The sequence below is a fragment of the Trichosurus vulpecula genome, chromosome 4 (assembly GCF_011100635.1).
Source record: "Trichosurus vulpecula isolate mTriVul1 chromosome 4, mTriVul1.pri, whole genome shotgun sequence".
NCBI classification, from domain to species: Eukaryota; Metazoa; Chordata; class Mammalia; order Diprotodontia; family Phalangeridae; genus Trichosurus; species Trichosurus vulpecula.
This window is the reverse complement of record NC_050576.1, coordinates 287,557,640-287,579,784: the sequence shown is the minus strand read 5'-3', so window position 1 is coordinate 287,579,784 and position 22,145 is coordinate 287,557,640. Positions and strand designations below refer to the sequence as shown.

At 37.2% G+C, this 22,145-nt stretch overlaps 1 protein-coding gene across 2 annotated transcripts in view; it reads left to right on the top strand.

Annotated features, from left to right (window-relative positions):
• SPAG16 (sperm associated antigen 16) overlaps positions 1-22,145 on the top strand; it is a 1,249,495-nt gene that overhangs the window by 71,535 nt on the left and 1,155,815 nt on the right. For both annotated transcript variants that reach the window (XM_036756892.1, XM_036756890.1), the window contains exons 7-9: positions 1,111-1,228; positions 5,498-5,567; positions 15,226-15,335. In XM_036756892.1, coding sequence (XP_036612787.1) covers positions 1,111-1,228; positions 5,498-5,567; positions 15,226-15,335 — 298 coding nt within the window. The remainder of the gene's footprint in view (positions 1-1,110; positions 1,229-5,497; positions 5,568-15,225; positions 15,336-22,145) is intronic.

Below are 22,145 nucleotides of genomic sequence, written 5' to 3'. Positions count from 1 at the left end.
TTCCTTACTAACAGAAAACAGTTATATCATTATTTATACAATTGTAGCCACTTTAAGATTTATTAGTAGACAAAGTCAGAATTTACAAACAAATTAGGGAATGTTTCTTCACTTTTTAAATGGAGTAATGAAAATGTCTCTTTGAATAGTAGTAACTCTAACTGAATTTTATAATCTTTATTTGATTTTGGAGGACATTTCAGGAAAAAAAAAAGCCTTTAAGCTTTTTAGTAGTAATTAAGATCAAGAGAGAGGAACAGGTTTAGTGGTGTCAGGAAGACCTGGGTTCAAGTCCTGCCTCTTACACAATCACTGGGTGACCCTGGGTGCAACTCTGTAAGAACTTGTAAATTGAGGATGAAAGGGTCTGAAATGAATTTCAATATTTTGAGTTTCCTACACTGAAGAAAAATATCAATAACAAAAATCCAATGGGAAAATATGATTCAATGTAAAAAATACAGTCATGCCAAATTTTCAAGGAAAAGATACTTTGAATGTACTAGCAACTTAATTTATCGCAGGAAAACTACATTTTAAAATTTCTTTCTTGTCAAGTTTCTAGTAAATCTCAGCATTTTGTTAGTCTATGCTGAATTTTAAAAATTCTACAATGTAATATGACAGAATATTTTGATATTTAGTTTAATTTTATAACTATTTCTGTTTAACCTATTTTAGTTAAGTATTTGGGAGAGGTTAATTTTAGTTTATGGTTGTCATGCTATCTTTTAGTTTGTTTCATCAAAGATGCAATTTTTTCTTTATTTGTCTATAGTTTGTATTCTTTCTTTTTGAACTAATTTTTGAGTTGAATGGGAAATACATGAAGTTTTCTCTATTGCAGCAAACAGCAGACATATACCTTGAAATGTAGTCAAACACAGCAAAAGGTTTTTATAGGAAATAAAGAACTAGTTATCTCATGACTAATGTGCTTTTTTTCCATACTGCTAGAAGAGGTTGTATGCAAAATAATGCTTGCTATCTCTTGTGTGGTGACCTTTGTATGGTTTATTTGTGATCCTGTGCAAAAAACCTATTTAGATGGAAATCACTGATTTAACTCAGTTGCCCTTTAAAATGCAATTGGCCTTTTATTTTTCGTAGGTTGAAGTTACATTATGCATCATATGAGCCAACTATAAGGGTGTTGCATGACAGGCACCATATTTTACTGAGGCAGAAAATGCTTACCTCCTTGGAAAGAGACAAAGCAGTTGGGCAGGTAACGAGATGATTAGTCAAAACTACCACAAAAGGCTCCTCCTCTTTCCCCCACAGGTTATTCTTGTAGAATTTAGGGGAAAGCAAGCATTGCTGTATTCTCTACAATATATTTTTAAAAAAGTGTTTTATTAATTGTGTCTTTATTTTAAAAAAAGAATTTGGACTCATTCTCACCAATATCTTTTAACCATTGAAATATATAGTTGAATTGGTATTTATTATATTTCTTAGCCTATAAAAGCAGAATTTTTTCAGCACTATATGTATATTTTTTTTCCACAAGCAGATACTTTATATGCCTTGTTACCAATAAGGGCTTGCATTATATTGTACTTTATGGTTTTAAAGAGACTGAGATACATTATCTTCTTGTAAATGTGATTCTACTCATCCCTGCTGATGGTTAGTTTGGCTTGTTTCACTAACCCATACAAGGCTCTTTTCAGGCTCAGTCTTCCAGTCTCCCACATAGACTTAGGAGAATGCCAGAGAGGCAACATAGTCTAGATCAAAGATGGCAAAGATCAGAGGAGATTTGGGTGCTAGTGCCAACCCTGCTGTTATCTAGCTGGGTACCTTAGGAAGCCAGCTCAATGGAATCAACATTTGCAAAGTGTCTGCCAAGTGCAGGCAAACAAAAAAAATTGAGAAGGAAAAGAGTTTTTTCTACTTGAGGGGTCAGAAAAGGCGTCATTGTAAGAGGATAGCTAAACTAGGCCTTGAAGAGACCGAAGTATTTTGACAGGATGAATGGAGAGCATACTGCCGAGGCTGGAGGATGGCTGGGACAAAAAGTGCTTGAAGGAAAGTACTATGGAAAGGTCGTTTGGAGCTGGAGAGCACAGTTAGAGAGCTTTAAGTTTCAGGTTGAGGAATTTCTGTTTTCTACTATAGGCTACTATAATTCTCAAACTTTTTGGTCTTGGGACCCCTTTATACTCTTAAAAATTGAGGACACCTCAAAGAGCTTTTCTTTGTGTAGATTATATCTATTGATAATTACTGTATTAGAAATTAAAAGTCTTAGTGTGGTTATAAAAATAGATTTGACTTCATAGACCCTCAAAGGAGTTTTGAGGTCCCCCAAGGATCCCTGTATCATACTTTGAGAATTGAGCATAAGCAATTGGTTTCTGAGCAAGAGAGTCAAATTGTCAAACTTGTACATTAGAAAAATTAGCAACTATATGAAGGATAGACTGGTGAAAGGAGAAATTAGGAACATGGAGAACAGTTAGTAGGATGATGTGACAGTCTAGGGAAGAAGTAATGAAGTCCTGAACTAGGGCAGTGGAAGTTTTAGTGAAAAGGAAAGGATAAATGCAAGGCATATTGTGAAGGTAAAAGCATCAGAAATTGGCAATCAATTGGATATTGACAGTGAGGAAGAGAGAAGACTCAGAAATGACTCTGAAGTTTCAAGCCTGACTGGAGTGATGCTGGTACAATTAACAGAAAAAGAAAGTTGGGAGGAAAGTCAGGTTTAAGGTGAGCAGGAGGATGTTATTTTAGTTTGGGCATGTGGAGTGAGATGTTGGTAGGACATCTTAGTAAAGATATACAGAAAGCAATTGGAAACGTAGCAGACTCATTGGTCTACCTCTAGTTAAGACCTGCACTGCTGAAATTGAGTAATTGCTACCATTGATTATTCTGTATTTTATTTGCTGAGGAGTTTCAGTTCATATAATAACAACTAACTTTGCTATTTATTAATGATTATAGTAAGTTTTATGATTGCGTTTGTTCAAAAATTAGCTGTTAAGAATATGGTAATAGAAAATATATCCAGAACCATGAAAAGTATCCAATCTCCTCATCAGAAATGTATCAGCCAGAAGGGGTGAACCTCCCTCCCACCCCCCACTCCAAATCCCACCCCTCGAGCACTGAAGTGACTATTCCTAAGAAGGTTTTCGGCCTTGAGCTGCATAGCTCTTCTTTGTGATTTGGCATACCTCAGGTTCAGTGGCCCTGAAAACTTCTTTCTTGCCTTTCTAGCCGAAATCAACCCTTTGTTTTTGTGAGACGTAGCTCAGGAAACTGCTAGATTGGCTTTAGCCAAAATGGAGGTTTTCACGCTCTCTTCCCAGAAGCGTGCCTGCAGTGCCACTGATATCTTCTCTTTTTTCCTTATGGACCCTATTTTTTTCATAGGATTACTTTCCTTAACTAATACTGGAAATCATTGGGTAACTCATTTTACAGAAATTTACTTTGAAGACTTTTTTTTTTAAAGGAACACATTTATTAACTTAGAAACACTTGTATTGTTTATGGAACCTGAAAGTGAAATGGACATTATTGTCATCTCTCAGTGATAAATAATAAATAATTCAAGATAGTTGATAAACCAAGTTTTAATTTTTTTTCTTTTTATTGTGCCTTTGTACTTACTTTTTAATATAGCAAAGTATTGTGTTCTCAAAATTTATTCTCAACAAAATTAAGAAATTGAATCTTTCCTATAAAATTTAAAAAGATAAGGAAGCAGTTCCTTTCCCCATTCTGATCTCTTTCTGTTTCCTCTGTAGAACCCTGGCCATGTTGAGAATAAAGAGTTCTCTTTTAGGACTGTTAGCACCAATCTGAACAAACTTCTCTTATATCTTCCCTGTAGCAAGAAATAGTTAAGTGTTTAATTTTTAAGGCTGTCCCTTTTCAAGTATATTGAGAATAATATCAGAGTATAATATGTAAATAAGGAAAATAATTAAGCATAATAGTATACACAACACTATAGGCTACCAATTAATTGTATGCAAGATTTGCTACATACTTACAGATAAATTGTAGTGTTGATAATTGATCTCTTATAATTGAAAGTTGAATCAGAATTTTAGCTTATTGTTTCTTTTATTCCTAAATATAGAAAAAATGGCTTTAGAAAGGGATTTTAGACTTTATAATGACCAATGAAGTGAATGACCATGAGTCAATAAAGATCTGATGAAAGCCATTTGACTGCCAAAGATAAATAGAAAGCTTAGTTATTGTTGTTGTTGTTGTTAAAGGGCATTTTGTGAAAACTAATCTATCCTTTGAATTTGATGAGGTGATAATCACCAAGAAAGAAAAAAGGTTGCTAATGGCAGATAGAATAAGGAGAAAGGATAGAATAAAATAGACGAAAGTGTTGTCTTGGCAAAGCTCTCTATATACTACATTAGAGGGATGAAATTTTTAAAGGTTTAATTTATTAGAGAAATCCTAAGTATAACTTTGGGGTGGTTCAATCTCTACTTCACCAACCAAAACAAATCTTAATATAAAATATATTTAAGTCAACAGAGAGCCTTTGTGGGGAGAGTATCTGACTGAAAGTCTTTATTAAACCTTGGATAAGTCCTTGAATAGCAATATTCGCCTTCTATCTCGTAGACATATTACAAGAATGAATGAAGTAATTCTATGCCAGTTTAAAATCAGAAGAAACATCTTACAAAACAAAGTACTATATTATGAATGTCCAGCAGCATGATATAGTGGGAAAAGCCCTGGACTTGGAGTCAGAATACCTGGGTTCAAATCCTGGCTTGTGACTTTCAGTCATGTGATCATGAGAAGGCCACTTAATCCTTTCAGAGTGTCCATTTCCTCATTTACAAAAAAGAATTAATTGTACTAGTACAAGATGCCTCACAGGGCTGTTGTGAGGATTTAATGTGATAATGTTTTTACTTTTTAAGCCTTAAAGTACTAAATAAATGTAAGCTGTTATTAAAACTAGCAAAAGTTTTTGATTCATAAAATCATATAAATTATTTTTAGTGTAGGCACTTTTACACAGAATTCATTTTTCAAGTCTTCAGATAATTAAAACAAGGTAAATAATTATCCTTCCATTAAAGTTCTGCTGTCATATAATCATTGTGTAATGATGACCTTGTTTTCTCAAAAGCTGTGCCATATGAGTATCAACTCTAGCAGGCCCTACCAAATTAAAATCTAACACTTGGAAATGGGTCAGTTATATATATTGTGTATCTGAAACTTGGAGAATCTCATCATCGCTATTATAGCCATAAGGTGATACATAATTCAACTATAGCGGCTCTCTAAGATCATATACTTGTTTTAGGGAGAATTAAATCAGTGGAGGGAGTACCCATATTGATGTATTATAGATCCTTGAAGTTCTAAAGCTAGATAAGCATTATAATCCATTTTAATATTTTATGATCAGATTGGGCCTATTTAAGTCATGTGTTTCATTTTATTGGTAATACAAGAAATACAACCTTATAATATCTGTTTTATTCTTTAGATTACAGGACTTCAAACAACGTTAAGGAATTTGGAAACAGGACATAGCCTCCAGGTCCCTGAGATTAGAGGTAAAACAAATTTAGTAAACATATCCCCACACCAGAGCTAAGTAAGGAAATTTAGAGAAAGGAAGCTATAATCAGGTTGCTGGAGAGAAGAAGAGGGAATATGGTTCAAGAGAGAGAGGGATGGGGTGTGCTAAAATGTAAAAGCCCATCAAGGAGGAGGTGTTTAAAACTAAACAAACAAATGAAGAGCTATAGAAGGACCTTTCTGAGGAACTCTGCTTATAAATGAATATGAACCAAAAAATGGAAGGAGTATACAACCAAAGAAAGGAGTACAAAAGAATGACAAAAATCTGTAAAAAGAGTGTCAGGAATGTTAAAGATGAGAATGAACTGAGGCCTCCCCACAATGCTAAGGACAACAACAAAGAGGCATTTTACATTTCTTTAAAGCTGCGAAGATTACAAAATAGAAGGTTGAGCTTAGATGAACCCTGTTTCCTTCCAGTTCCAAAGTTCAGTGATTCTACAAATTGTTTCATTACTGTGATTAGAATGGCATGATGATGCATTAGTTATGACTCCTGTGAAATTGACTTTGAAATGTTGACTAATTTTATATTCAGACATTACCTTCAATCATGTGTTGCTTTGGTATTCATAACTAAATTTGGAGAACACTTTGTGCTGAGTCTTTCCTTTTAAGATCATATCAAACTTTGGCCAAAAGTATAAACTTTACATTTTACCTGAACAAATGAAGACATAATCTCAACTAATGCACAAAATAAGCATTTTCACTTTAGGAATGACTTCTTTGCAAATTCTGTTTGCCTCTTCCAGTATGAAGTATTTAGTTGTCTTGTCTTTTATTCCATTGATAGTTTGATATGTAATCAGTAGAATTGTCTGAGGAACTTTCATGCAATGCAGGGTCTAAGGCTGTCAGTGCTGACAATGCTCTGCTTATCTCTGGCAGTGTGCTTTTCTTATCTATAGTTTTAGGCTTTTTAAAAATTTTAGACCAGGCTGTCAAGGTCATAGAAGTACTTCAGAGTGCTTCCATCAATTCCATATCAAGGGCAGGAGAAAATTTTAATGAATCAGAGCTATTTTAATAAGAGTTTTTTAAATTATATGTTTGTTCTTATAGGATATTCAGAAGAACAAGAAAAACCCTAGGAGAAATTATGTAATAGTGAATGATCATTAGTTATTGCATTCTTTTCATACTTATGAGGTATAAATATTGCCCTGAGTGGCAGTGTAGTATAGTAGAGAAGAAGAGGGTCAGCTTTGTAGTCAAGGAGAATTAGGTTTGAGTTCTGCCTCTGATATCATAGTTGTGTGACCCTAGACAAGTCACTTAATTCTTCATCAGTCCAGGCAACTCTCTAAGACAATAAGGAACCAGTCTGCTTTGGTGTAAGAAGTTTCCATGTCAGGTATTCCCCACATGGATGAAATCATGGAACTTGACCAGAAAAACCATCTTTCATTAATCTATGGAAAATCACACACATTTTTGTCTTATACCAATTAACATGAACTAGGACTTATTTAACAAGTTAGGCAGCAATCTAACATAGACATATTTTATGTTTACATAGAAGCAGGATAATTTTTAAAAAATAATTTATTGTCTTTTTTATTTACACTATGATTTTCCTTTGTGGAATACTTGCAAACCACAAATTACTTTTTATGCCTAAAAGTTTATGAAATATGCTGCTATTTTTATTATTTTAAAGTCAGCTTTTATTTAAGAAGATATGAAATTTAATATATGGTAATGTGAAATAGTAAAACCTGTTTCCAAAAAACTTCATGTGGACCATCAAACTCTAAAATTGCATTTTATTATTTTTGGCATGTTAATGTATAAGGGAGGATGAGTGCAGTTTAAATATTGAAATGGAAATTAAAAAAAACCTGACTTGCAGGATTTGTAAAGAAAAAAATGCTACCTACAACACATTAATGCAGCACTTAAGGCTATTAGTTTTGGCTTTTCATTTCTACATTTTGTTATTTGTTGATAAGAATTGTGTTCGTGTATGTCAAATTTATATGATGGAAATGTATTTACTCAGTATTTGCTGAGAATTGTTTGTAAATTTTTTATACTTTTTGATAATGAAATAGTAAAATTTGTATTTATAGATTCTCTTGCCTCTTTACACAGTATTATTTTCATTCCTGTTTCCTCCAGGTGGTTTAGTAGAAACAGTATCCATAGACAGTTTTTCAAGGAAATTTAAAGGGGTTTAGCTTTTTATTTACTGGGAACGATTCACTGTTTGTTATTCATATTATGAAGTAACTATTGGTTAAGTTCTTAGTCAGCCTTTTTCTGTTGAGGGCTCCGTCATCATTCTAATTAGCCGGCTTAACCAACTTGGAGTTATCCTTGATTCTTCTCTTCATTGTACCTCCCCTCATATTTCACCAATTGCCCAGTCTTGTCCCCTTCCTCAGTATCTCTTCTCTCCATTCACAGGATCTCTACCCTAAACCTGGCATTCATTACCTTTTGTTTCCTTCCTCCCTTTTCAAAGAGGACCTATGACACTGTGCAGTGATGTCTTGATTTGCATGTGAATTGGATTTAAGTGAGGCAGAGTTGCACAGCCTCCCTCTTTCTTTTCTGAGTCACTGAAGTCCAGTGGCAGGATAAAAGTCAAGATAACTGGTGATGGCCGGAGATGCACTGAATAACCTTGGTGTCTTTGAAGCCTGACCAAGCTCCAAGTACTCTACAGAGCCGGCTTCAGCTGCCTTCATGGCTGTTGGAAACAAATTGTTCTCATCTGCCCCATTCAGCCAGGGAAATTCTTCACATGCTTGGGGTAGATATCCCCCTAACTCACTGACAAAAAAACTGACAGGTTTGAGGCCAGTCGGTTACCCTAATTGTATACTTAGCACCTGACATTCAATTCACTTCAACTTAATAAGCGTGCTTGGTAAGACAGTTATGGTGATAGGGGCTGAGGATACATAGAAAAAGGGAAATGGTTCTTGTCCTTAAGAAGCTTACATTTTTTTTGCGGGGAAACAACATGTGTATACGTTATAAGCAAATACAAAATATAAAAAAAGCACTTTTTGGGGGAGGACTGGTCGAATATGAAGGGCAGTTTGTTAACAGTAGAATGAAATTTTCAGAGGGCAAAATCATAGAGCGAGATGGGGACACCTGAGGAATGGAACTGATAATGGATGGAATCAGGAAGAGTAGTTAGGAAAAAACGAACTTCAAACCCAGGCAGCCTGCCACTTAGAATAATAGTAATTTGGAGTCAAGCTATAAAAAATGGATTGGTATGCTCTTTTCAGTAAGGAAGGTAAAATTAATTTGGTTATTAATCTCTGACAAAGAAGTACATCATGAAATTAGAGGAGTGGATGCCCCTTTGCGGTCCTGCTTGAAAGTCAAGAACAGTGGGGCCAGTGGGATTTTAGGGCCATGCTGTTTATAAAGAGATGACGCTTGCTTTTATGGTACTATGGTACTCATTATCACCCAGATTTGTTCTGCCTCAGGTCTTATGCCAGTTTTTAATGGATTATCCTAGAGATCTCCGGAGAGCCTTTAGCATGGTTCTTTGTGTGTAACAAGCACTTAATAAATATTAACTTTAAAAGTTTTCCTTTTTAAAGATTAACAATAAGTTGCTATATACAAAGCTGTAATTTCACTTTCTTTAAAGTTGTTCTAGTTACTTTTTCATTATCTTAATATTTTTCCCCACATGCACATTTTTATTCCATTTATACTGTTTTATAAATGTTAGCTTGGTCCTCATTGATTCTTGGCTGTCATTTTGGTAATCTCATTTTTATTCCCTAATGTATTTATTCCCAGAGCAATTATTGTGGATTTTCTCCATAATCCCTTAAATCCTTTATTCCTAATGCTTCTCTCCCAGCTTTGCCTACTCAGCCGGTCCTTTTCTAAAATGTGGAGGCAGCCTAGGATGATTTGTTTCATCTACTGTTGTTTTCATGCCGACATACCTTTGTATCTTTCTTTTCATTCTTCCTGCCATTCTCAAAAGAAGATGTTCCCACCCCTTCTCTGAAGCTCACCCATCTGCCTCCAGGCTCGACATTGTTGTCCCTACCACTGAATAAACAGAGGAGAAGTCTTGAGCAGTCACCGATCTCTTTGCAGCTCATGTCCTCGTATAGAAAATGATTGGGCACTAGTCACCCTTCTGATGCAAACATTCTATGACTCTGGGCTTCCATAATGAGGTCATAAAGGAAATCGTTAAGCTGGATTTCAACATCATCCTTTTCAAATTGTTTAAGGGAAGATCTCTGTCCTTCCCTTGAAGCTCCTCTATGGAGCTTCCACATCCAGTTATTTTTCTCTTGATTTCTTTGTCATGTCTTCCTAGCCTATGGAAAGACACCATCAGCCACTAGAGCATGAGCATGTATAAACTTCATATTGAACTATGTCTAACCAAAGTGCTAGAGGTAAGAGTCTATTGACTGAGGGCACCCGGTTAAGAGCTATGTTCTTTCATTAGGTATAATGTAAAATGATATATTCTGCCTTACAGTTACTGGTTTGGTACAGAAGAAATAATTTTCCTTTTATAATTCAATTTGTTTTGAATTTAGAGTACAGAATTTTCTTAATTATTGAAGAAGGATTGTTTCAGGAACCTTTGTGTTTGATTCTACCTCTATAGCATACCTTTCTCTCCAATTAGATAGATGGCCACCATCTTAGTATAGGTGCTTATTAGTTCTTGCCCAGACGTTTTGGATAATTGCCTATTTATATTCCCTTCTTCGTGTCTGATAAAATCATCTTCCCAAAGCACTTTGTGAGTTCTTTATAAAATAGTCTTTTAGGCAAATGTACATTTGTCATTGCAACAACATGGCCATCCTTTTGGAGTTGCACACTTTGCAGTAGAGTTTGAATTCTTGGTAATTCAGCTCGAGAAAGGACCTTAATTCTGGTACCTTATCTTCCCAGGTCATCTCTAGAATCTTTCTAAGACCATTCAAATAGAGGCCGTTCATTTTTCTGGCATGGCATTGGCATACTGTCCAAGTTTCACTGTCATGCCACAATGAGGTCAGCACAACAGCTCTGCAGCTCTTCAGTTTGGTAGGCAGTCTAATACCTCTTTTCTTCCACACTTTCATTCAGAGCTTCCCAAACACTGAACCTAGCAGTGGTAATGCATGTGTCAACCATATCATCTATGTGTACATCCTTGGCCAAGGTAAGTAAATTTATCCATGGCATTCAAAATTTCTCTATTTGCTGTAACTAATGGTTGCACATATAGATGGTGGAAGGCCAGCTGGTGGACCTCCTTTCGTGGTGTTGTCAGGCCAAAATTAGCAGGGAATTGATCCATATTCTGTTGTTATGTCTCAGCCTCAAAGACTGCTTTTAAGTGTACAATGCTCTGCAAACAAAAAGTTGTGCACCAACTCTCTCTCCACTTTGGTCTTGCCTTATAGCCTTGCTAAGTTCAATAATTTATTGTTAGTGTAGTAGATGACCTTGATGTCATTTTTGTCCTCATTGGAGTCTAACAACATTGCTGAAAACATGTGTGACTTTTTGTGACCCTTTATAGGGTTTTTCTGGCAGAGATACTGGAGTGGTTTGCCATTTCATTCTCCAGCTCATTCTAAAAATGAGGAAACTGAGGCAGACAGGGTTAAGTCACTTGCACAGGGTTGCACAGCTAGTAACTGTCTCAGGTCAGATATGAACTCAGGAAGAGTAATCTTCTTGAGTTCAGTCCCGGCACTCTGTATCTACTATATCATATAGTTGCCATTTAAAATTTGTTTTGTCTCTCTTTTTTTGAGATTTTTTATTTTTAGTTTACAATTCTTGGTTGTACATAATTTTGAGTTCCAGATTTTCTTCTCCCCTCCATCCCCAAGACGGCATGGAATCCAATATATCTTCTACATATGACTTCGCATTGAACTTATTTACACAATAGTCAAGTTGTAAAGAATTATGACCAATGGAATGAATCATGAGAAAGAAGAAACAGAACCAAAGAAAAAAACCCAAAACAAAAACAAAAACAAAAGAGAAAAGAAAAGGGAAAAAAAGGCGAACATTAAGTGTGCCTCAATCTGCGTTCAGACTTCATAGTTCTTTCTCTGGTTGTAGATAGCATTCTCCATCGTGAGTCTTTTGGAGTTGTCTTTGCACCTTGTATTGCTGAGAAGAGCGAAGTCTATTAGGGTTAGTCATCACAGAATCCATATATCCGTGGTTGTGTGTAATGTTTTCCTGGTTCTGCTCCGCTCATTCAGCATTACATTGTGTAGCTTTTTCCAGGTTATTATGAATTCCGTATCATCCCCATTTCTTATAGCACAATGGTATTCCATTACCTTCATATACCACAACTTGTTCAGCCATTCCCCAATTGATGGGCATCCCCTTGATTTCCAATTCTTTGCTGCTACAAAAAGAGCCACTATAAATATTTTTGTAAATATGGGTCCTTTTCCCACTTGTGTGATCTCTTTGGGATACTACCCTAGAATGCCTATGTCCATAAAAAGAATCAGTGGTCCTCGGTATTTTTGTGTTCTTCTTCACGTTGGTTAGCTTTTTCCTAGCTTTACAGTGTATTTCTGCTTTTGGGTCTCAGGGGTCTCTGTCCCAGGTTTCTTGTTCTAGGGATTGTGAGTCTAGGTACTGACTTTGTGAATTATAGCCTTCAGTTTCCCGGGGTGTGGGGGAAGAGTCTGGCTGCCTGAGGTCTCCTCTTCCCCTGGGGCTGCTCTCCAGCACTGTTGCTCTTCAGCAATGGTCTCAGCTCTTTGTTGTCTGTGTTGGTGTCTGCCACTTCCCCTGGGGGTGCAAGGGTATGTCTGGGCTCCTGGTGTTGATCCCTGCTGGCTCTGCCCCTCTGGGACTCAGGAGCTCTCAGTGCTCAGCCACTGAAGCCCCACTTCTGTCTCCTCTATTCCAGCGTTTTTCCCTGAGGAATTCTCTGGGTGGGAGGTGGGGGAGAGGGATTAGAGCTGTTTACCTGGCCATTATGTCTCCTGGAAGTTTGAGAAGATATGTTTCAAACCTTTGGGCTGCAAGCCTCAGGAGTTGATGCCTGACGGCTGGTGGCTTTGCACTGCTGCGTTGCTTCTACAGACTCTCATCCTGTGTTGGGAGGCCTGGGGATCCCCGCCAGTTTCGGTTGCCCAGCTTTCTCCCAGCCTGGGTCGCTGGCTGGTTTCTGCAGATAGTTCCGCTTTGGTGCTGTCTGGTGCAGCTCTGCATGCCGCGAGCTCTCCTAGTCTAGAGATCCGTCCTGTCGCCTCTCCTGGCTTGGAAATTTGCCCCACTCAGACTGCTAGCGGCTTTTCACTCTCTCAAATCTGCTCAGATTCACTTTTTTATAGGTAACTGATAGAGCCTGTGAGAGAGCTCTGGTAAGACTCTGTTTTAACGTGGCCATCTTGGCTCTGCCCCCCTGCCATTTAAAATTAAGGTAAATTAAATTCTGTGTGATTTGTAACCTTAGGAAGATGGCACAAATTTAGCATTTGGGAATATTTATTATTTTGTCAAAATATGTATGATACATGTTCAAAAATACATTTACAATGAAAAGTTGTGCTTATGTGATTAAAAGGGAAAACATGTTGGTTCTTGCTACCTTGTAGAAATTATTCAGAAGCAGTTGCTCTTAGTGTAAATATTTGTTACCTTGGCAATATTGGAACAGTTCTGGAATATGTGTTCTGAAGTGCCAGTCTAGTGATTTTTTACTTTTATCTACGACTTTTGTCAAGGCTGGTTTTTTGGAATTGTGTGTGTTCATTGTGCATGTAGAGTATATACATTGTCTAATACAGTAAACTTAGTTCTTTTATAGTTTCAGCTGTCATCCTTCACTCTATTCTAGGGGCCTGCAGCTTCTGGCAAGCATTCTTAAAAGTGGAACCAAAAGACATTTAGGGTGGCACTTGACACCTGGCCTCAATCCTATATTTATGGGTTTACTTGTAGGACTGGGTTTTTCTTTCTCTAATGGCATCCAATTTCATTGACCATTAGTGTCTTCTATCTTCTCTGTTGGGGGATAATAGCAGAGGCCCATGCTACTGGACTATTTGGCTAACATGATATTCACAGCGCCCACAGCGGTCCTGGATATGCTGGTGTAGTTCTGAGTCACAAAATATAACAGACTCTCCATATGGAAGATAGAACCAAAATATTTATTCAAACACCAGAAAGCCACATCCCAACATCAGAAAGCCAAATCCATCATAGCAACAAAGAAATTCATTACACAATACCAGTGCAGGGTGCACCGCCATCCCAAAACCCTCCCCCTGCTGGGGCCTTCCCACAAGCAAACATTCACAGCTAGTTGCCTGCCTGCTTCCTCTCTCTGCCTCAGTTCCGACTGCTCTGACCAACTTTCTTTCTCTCAGCTCTGCTCCACCCTTCCTGCTTGACCATTTCAGCAAGCTCCTCCCACCACAGGCTTCCATGTCACTTAAGCAGGTCAAGTGGGCCTATTGATGGATGGGAAGATCTTCAAATTAAGCAAAAATACATTGACACTACATGGACTTAGATGGTTTTCCTAGCCCACTAACAGATTGTAGAAATAGATGGCAAGAAATGAAGGGTATTTAACAAAACTCTACCATCACCTCAAACAGCTGCCATGACTAGAGAAATCACAGCATTTACTTTTTCCAAGTTCACTGGCACCAGTTTAGAATAAGAATTGGAGGTAACTGCTAAGTATTCCCATTCCCCACTGATAGGTAGTTCTGAAGTCTCAGGATGGAAAGTGGAATGTCACAGTCTGCTACTTTGTAAGATGACCTATCTCATAGGGGGACTCTATCCTTCTTCGACCTTTAACCAGAAATGGCCTTGTGGGTGTGCATCAGCTACAAGCTGCTAGACCTTTAGAGCATGAGACTGCTGCCATGATTGCAGAAGGGGGCTCTGTTAAAGAGAAACATCCAGGTTTCTGTAGGTGTTTTAGTTGGTCTTTTTTTGGTACTTCATGTCCTAGTCTCAGCACAAAGATGATTTACTTGGTCATGTTTTTAGCATTATAATCTCATCATCAACTGAAGCAGATGAAAGAGCAAAACAGCAAAGAGAAGAAGGCAGAAAAAATTGGAAACATTTTTTCTTTCAATTTTAGCATTTTATTTCCTGTTGGTGCTATTCATTAATTATTAAGAAACGATTAGGAGATTATATTATAGGTATTTTAAACTATTGATTTTTCTTCCCTTGTTCTCATTTTTAGATCTTATATAGAAAATAGTATTCCATTCCCTTTGTGTCAGACATTTATATTCTCTTTTATCTTTCCTTTTTCCTCCCCATTTTTCTCTCATATTTCTTTAGTCTTATTTTTTTTTTTTTGCTTTTTGGCAGGGCAGTTGGGGTTAAGTGATTTACCCAGGGTCACACAGCTAGTACATGTGTCAAGTGTCTGAGGCTGGATTTGAACTCAGGTCCTCCTGACTCCAGAGTTGGTGCTCTACTCACTGCGCCACCTACCTGCCCCTTCCTTTAGTTTTATGGTCTATTAAATAATTAGGTAGAATCTTTTTTCACTATTATTTATTTCATCATCATATTGGGCTGATATTATTTTTCTGTTAGAAGCAACTTTATTTCAAAAGAGTAAAAATAATCATACATAAATGAAATTGTTTTATTTTATAGTAGGTCACAGATGTGACAGAGAAGATAAACCAGAAGGTCCGACACAGAAAGCTATTCGTGAAGCCAGGGAACAAGCCAGACCTAAAGTAAAACTGAAATCCAGTACAAAGGTATGAAATACTTTATTTCATTGCTCCACATTTAACCCAGGAACAAGTTATAAATTGATGTTTAGATTAATAGAATAATTTCTTAATTGAATTTAAAGGATCTTTTAAAAAGGTAGATGAAAGGGTTACTATCCAGTAGTAAGATTGATTTTTGTTTATGGGATCAATTTAATTTGTAGTCAACTCTTTACAAAGTGATAATGTCTATTTTTTCATATTTTCAATTGAATTGCTTAATATTTCAGTTACTTTGGGAACAAAGATCTTTTATATGAAGTCCACTGTGTTAAAAAAAAAAAGCAAACCACAAATGAAGCAAATTCCATAAATCATGCAAAGCATTGGCTATTGGACAAAATGACTTTGTGGACAAATTCTTTTTGTTTCAGCAAACTTGGAAGAAAACAGGGCTGACACGGGTCAAAATTGTGAAGGCTTCAAAGATTGTCTGCAGACTGCCTCCATCTCTATCCTGTTTGATGGCAAACTCTCCTCCCATTTCATGTTCCATTGGCCCCGTACTGCCTTCAATTTTCCTCCTTTAAAAACAGAAAGGATCTGATTTCAACCATTTTACATATGTTGATTGAGTGACTAATTGCAATTCAATTGAAACTCATACAGCATTATAATTCTACACTAGTGTTACGTCAATCAAGCATTTCCATTTAAAATCATTTGTGTCTCTATGGAATGAAAAGCTCTTTGTCTCTTTAAAATAATTTCTGTCATCCTTACTCAGGTGATATTTTGGGGGGGGGTGGAGGGTGGTAGAATGCAAAGGTTCCCATGAAATAATACTAATCCTATTCTGTTGACTCTGAAATTAAACCTGGTTACATTTTAGAGTAATGAGGTAGTGAAGGATATGCGAGAATCAAACAAAGTGGGCATCCTCCATGCATGCAGGGATAGGTCCAAACCCTTTATCCTGTCTGTAATTTTCCCTTCTATTTATAACCTCAGCCTTGCTGTCTGGTATCTCTCAGATTCCTCAACATGGTCTTCTTCTGTATCTTTCTCCACCACTGCCACCAGATTCGACTTTGCTGTGAGTTCACTCTGTGTTTTCCATTAACTCACCTAGAAATAGAAATGCATTTTCAAAAATGGTTTTACTAGTTATTTAGAGAAAAGGGATAAAAGTTTGAAACAAATTCATTGGAAAAAATACTGAATCATTGAGTTCATGGGAGCTTACCCTAAGATGGTAATTTTTTGACCATAAAATAACGCCCATAGACTTGCTGGTTCTCACTTCCCTCTTACTAGAAAGTAGCATTGGTGAAACTGCCACCATATCGGAAAAGTAAATTTATACTACATCAAAAAGCCATCAACCATGCACCCAAATGGATAGGATATTTCTAGAATACAAATCTTACTCAAAAAATTGAAGCGTCTTTTATTTATTCTATGATAAAATGCAAAATCCTTATTTTGGCATTTAAAGCTTCCCCCCCCCCATTTTAGCTCCCAATGGAGTTTCTAAGCTTATTCTATATTACTTTGCTTTGTCACTCTTTCCCTCCAGTCAAACCAGCCTGCTAGCAGCTGTTCATTATATTCAGCATTTCACATTTTGCCTGTTGGGTTTTTGTACACAAGGTTTTTACATGCCTGAGATAAACTTTCCCTCTCTCCCTAATCCAGTAGTATCCTGGAGCCAGCTCAAACTGGGGTGGGGGAGCCGATTATTAAATGTTCACTGTGATCAGTGAAAAAAATCAGCAAAGACTATAAAGCAGGGCTTCGTTTGGTCTTTCATTGAAAAATTGAGGCCATTTGCTGAGAACTCTTTCCTCTCCCTGTCTGCTCCTCCCTTCACACCATTTGTATGAAATGGGAATACTCATTTTATAAATAGCACCTCCTTCATGGGGTTGTGAGAATCAAATGACATGACATATCTTAAAGTGCTATGTAAATGCTGTTACTGTTGTTTGTTATTTTTATTCGGAAATCCCCCCCCCCACTTCCTCCTTTACCTCTGGTGAACTTTTCTTTGCCAAGACCAACCCTTCTTCATGTTGTCTTGGTCAGATACTCTCTTATCATCTTTAGGAGATTTTCCCCAATTTTATCCCCACTTTGCTTTATCTCCAAACTTTCTCCCCTTAATGGCTCCTTAACTGCTGCCTACAAATACATCCATGTTTCCCTTATTCTTTAAAACAAACAAAAGACCCCAAACCAAAACCAACAAGCAAAGAAACTAAACAAAACAAAAACCAATCTTCACTTGATCCTATCACTCCCACTAGCTACTGTTTTGTAACTTTTATAACCTTTCCCTTTAAGCTCCTTGAGACTGCTAGCCATAATAGGTACCTCCACTTCCTCCCTTCTTGCTTTCTTCTAAATCTGTCAAAATCAGAACATCATCATTCAAATGAAATGACCTCCTCCACAGTTTGTTGTTGTTGCTATTCATTCAGTCCTGTCTGATTCTTTGTGACCTCGTGGACCATAGCACACCAGATCCCTTTATCCTCCACTCTCTCTCGAAGTCTGTTCAAATTCATGTTCCTTGTTTCCATACTATCAAGCCATCTCATTGTCTGCTGGCCTCCCTTTCTTTTACCTTCAGTCTTTCCCAACATCAAGGTCTTTTCCAGTGAGTCCTGACTTCTCATTATTTGTATGTGGCCAAAGTATTTAAGCCAAAATATTGAAGTATATGAAATTAATTTCTTCAAGTATTGACAGAATTGATCTCCTTGCCCTCCAGGGGACTTTCAGAAATCTTCTCCAGCATCTCAATTCAAAAGCATCAGTTCTGTGGTGCTCAGCTTTCCTTATAGTCCAGCTTTCACAGCTATACATTGCTACTGGGAAAAAAACCCTGGCTTTGACTATAAGAACCTTTTTCATCGAGATAGTCTCTGCTTTTTAGTATGTTGTCCATATTTGCTATAGCTTTCCTTCCAAGGAGCAAACATCTTTTAGTTTCATGGCTGCAGATGCCATCTGCAGTCATCTTCGAGCCCAAGAATATGAAATCTGACACTGCTTCCATTTCTTCTCCCTCTTTGTACCAGGAAGCGACTGGATCAGTTGCCAGTATCTTAGTTTTTTTTTATATTAAGCTTTAGGCCAGCTTTTATACTCTCCTCCTTTACCCTCATCAAGAGTCTTCTTAGTTCTTCTTCACTCTCTACCATCAGAGTGGTATTGTCTGTATATCTGAAATTGTTGATATTTATCCCATCAGCCTTAACTCCAGCTTTTGATTCATCTATCCTGGCATTTCACATGATGTACTCTGCATATAAGTTAAATAAGTTGACAGTATACAATCTTTTCCAATCTTAAGCCAATCAGTTGTTGTATGTTCATTTCAGGTTCTTCAGGAGACAAGTAAGATGATCTGATGCTCCCATCTCTTTGAGGACTTGTCACATTTTTTTTTGTGATCCACACAGTCAAAGACTCTAGTGTAGTCAATGAAGCAGAAGTCTACGTTTTTCTGGAACTCCTTTGCTTCCTCAATAACCCAGTGAATGTTGGCAATTTGGTCTCTGGTTTTTCTGCCTCTTTCAAAACCAGTTTGCTTTTCTGGTAATTCTTGATTCACATATTGCTGAAGCCTAGCTTACAGAATCTTAATTATAACCTTGTTGGCATGTGAAATGAGCACAATTGTTCAGTAATTTGAATATTCCTTGGCATTGCCTTTCTTTAGGATTGGGATGTAAACTGATCTTTTCCAATTTAGTGGTCACTGTTAAGTATTCCAAATTTGCTGGCATATTGAATGCAGCGTATTAACAGTATCATCTTTTAGGGTTTTAAGTAGCTTACCTGGAATTTCATCACTCCACTAGCCTTATTGTTAGCAATGTTTCCTAAGGCCCACTTGACATCATTCTCCAAGATGGCTGGCTCTAGATCAATAACTACCATTATGGTTATTAATGATGTTAAGATCTTTTCTCTTCACAGTTACCAGTGGTCTGGTAACTGCCAAATTTAATGGTCTTTACTGAATCCTCATCCGTCTTGATCTCTGTAGCATTTGACACTATTAAGACACCCTATCCTCCTCACCTCTGTAGGTTTCATGACACTTCTCTCTCCTGGTTTCCTTTTGTCTAGTCAACCACTCCTTTCTGAGTCTTCTGTTCTGGCTTTCCATCCACTTCACACCTGCTTGTAAGTCTCTTTTCTGTCTGTGCCAGCTGACTTGGTGATGTCATCAGCTACCATGGGTTCAATTATATTATCTATGAAGATGGTTCCAAAATATATGAGTATGTATACATGCACACACTTATCTATCTATAATATATATATATTATATGTACATATGTATTTATATATACACATATCTATATCTGTCCATATATCCATATCTATATATCTATGTCTATAATTCTGTCTGTCTCTTGAGCTCCAGTTCCACATTATCCACTGCATTTGGGATGTCTTGAACTGGATATCCTGAAGACATATCAAACTTAACATTATCCAAAAGATAACCCATTTTCTTTTCCCCAAACCCTCTCATTTTCCCAACTTTTTTATTACTCTTTAGAGCACCACTACCTTCCCAGTCAACCAGGCCAACAATTTTGTTATCATGCTTAGCCTCTCGTGCATACCCCATATATCTAATCTGTTGTGAAATCTTGTTTCTATTTTCACAACAGCTCTCCTAATATATCCTTTTCTTCCACTCATGTAACTGCTCCTCTACTACAGGGCCTAATGACCTCTTGACTTTACTATTGTAATAGCCTTCTAATTGGTCTCCCTGCCTCAAGTCTTTCACCTCCACTCAGCTACCAAGGTGATTTTTCTAAAGCCCAGATGGATCATGTCACTTCCTTCTGCTTAGTGACCTCCAGTGGCTCTCAGTTACCTCCTGGGCCAGATATAAATTCTTCTACTTGGCATTTAAGCTCTTCACACCTGGCTTTTTCTTCCCAATGTGGTCATTTTTACTCTTTGCCCTGCTCTTGCACTTGGTGACCCAGTTTTGTTGGCCTCCTTACTCAGATACAACCCTCTATCTCCTTGCATTGTTTCTTTGGACTGGCTGATCACCATGCTGGAGCTGCTCAATCCCTCACCTTCACCTTTCAAATTCCTTCCCCTTTCAGATTATCTCCCGTCTACTCTGTAGATATCTTGTATGTACCTGGTTATTTATATGTTTGTTTCCCTCACTAGAATATGAGCTCCTGGAGGGACAGGACCATACTTTTGCCTTTCTTTATATCTCCAGAGTTTAGTACAGTTGTTGGACAATGGTTGTGATTTTCCTAAGTGTATGCAGCTTGTTAGTGATTGAGCCAGCTTTGGAACTCAACTCACTTTCCATTTTACTATAGTCCAATGCTGCTGGCTTCCTACCTAGCTCTTCTCCCTTCTCATCATTGTGGTCCCTAACCCAAACTGGAGATGCACTCTTTCTGTACTATTTTGGATTTCCCTTTATTAAGAGGAAAATTATGTCAACACTCATCTTCCTTTCATACCTTTGGATGCATACAGTCACTTCTCTCTGCAGTTATACTGATAAACTCAGTAGCAGTAAAGTTTCTCATGATCATGGGGTATGTAGAGTTGAGTTTATTTAATACTTTGAAAAATTACTAATTTAATTAGTATAAGCATTTAATCCTTATCCTCCTTTAAGGGTTAGCTCAGATATCTTTTCCTAATCAAGGCTTTTCCTTCAAGTTATTAATGTATTCATTCCTAAAATTACTTTCCCCATACTTTGTATTTATTTTCTGTGTACATGCAACTCCCCACCCCCACCCCAAGGAGAACGTAAGCTACTTGAGGGAGGGATGAGAGTGCTTTTGCCTTTGCAGTGCCTCACACAAAATGGGTGCTTAACCATTGTGTCCACATTGTTGGATTGAGAACTAGATGCTACTCCCACACTGTAAGAAAGTAAATGCCGGAATAGAGCTTTGATGAAGCACAAAGTGAATAGAAGATAAAAATAAGGAAAGAAAAGCCTGTGAAATTTGTGAGTGGGTCATAGTATATTTTGAGGAAGAAGTTAAAAAACCTAATGAATGCCATAGCAAGTTTAAATTTAACTTAGACAGGCAGGTAGGTGTGAAGCTAGCTAGCTAGCTAGAACATTTATAAAGAACATGTATCACATACTTACTTTATGCCAGCACTGTGCTAAGTTCTGGGGATGAAAAGACAAACAGTAAGATAGCCCCTGCCCTCAAGGAGCTTACAGTCTAATGGATGAAGACAACACACAATAGGGAGCCAGAGAGGAAAGGAGGATTGTACATTGCAGCATTGTGTGGTGATGACTGGAAGTTGTGTGGCAGCCTGGGTCTGGGCAAAAGCTCACCCATCTTGTCCTGCCATCCCAGGAGCAGAATGCGTAGTTTTGATTGGGGGTGGGGTGGGGAGGAGTGCTAATAATGATTGGAGTATGGGCGGCATAGTATAGAGGTGGTCAGAAAGGATGGTTATTAGTCTTAAAATCATATTAGTGGAAATTAAATTAAATTTAAACTAAAATAGATCATGTATGCAATTTATAGTAATAATAATGTAAGCGGAAAGAATTCCATGAGAAAAACAGACTCTGAAATCAAGGACTTTTTGTTTCCTGCCCCCATTATTTCACAACACAGACAACATCCAAACTGTTATTAAAGGATGTTTGATTCTTAGTTTGCCAATATTAGTAACAGTCCTTTAAAATATGTTTGAGCTCATGGCTAAGGGCATATAAGTTAACTTAAAAACCCTCTCAATCTAGTAAGTTTATAGTCAAGATTTGATAATATAATTGTCCTTTTTGTAGTAGACTTTTACTGCTTT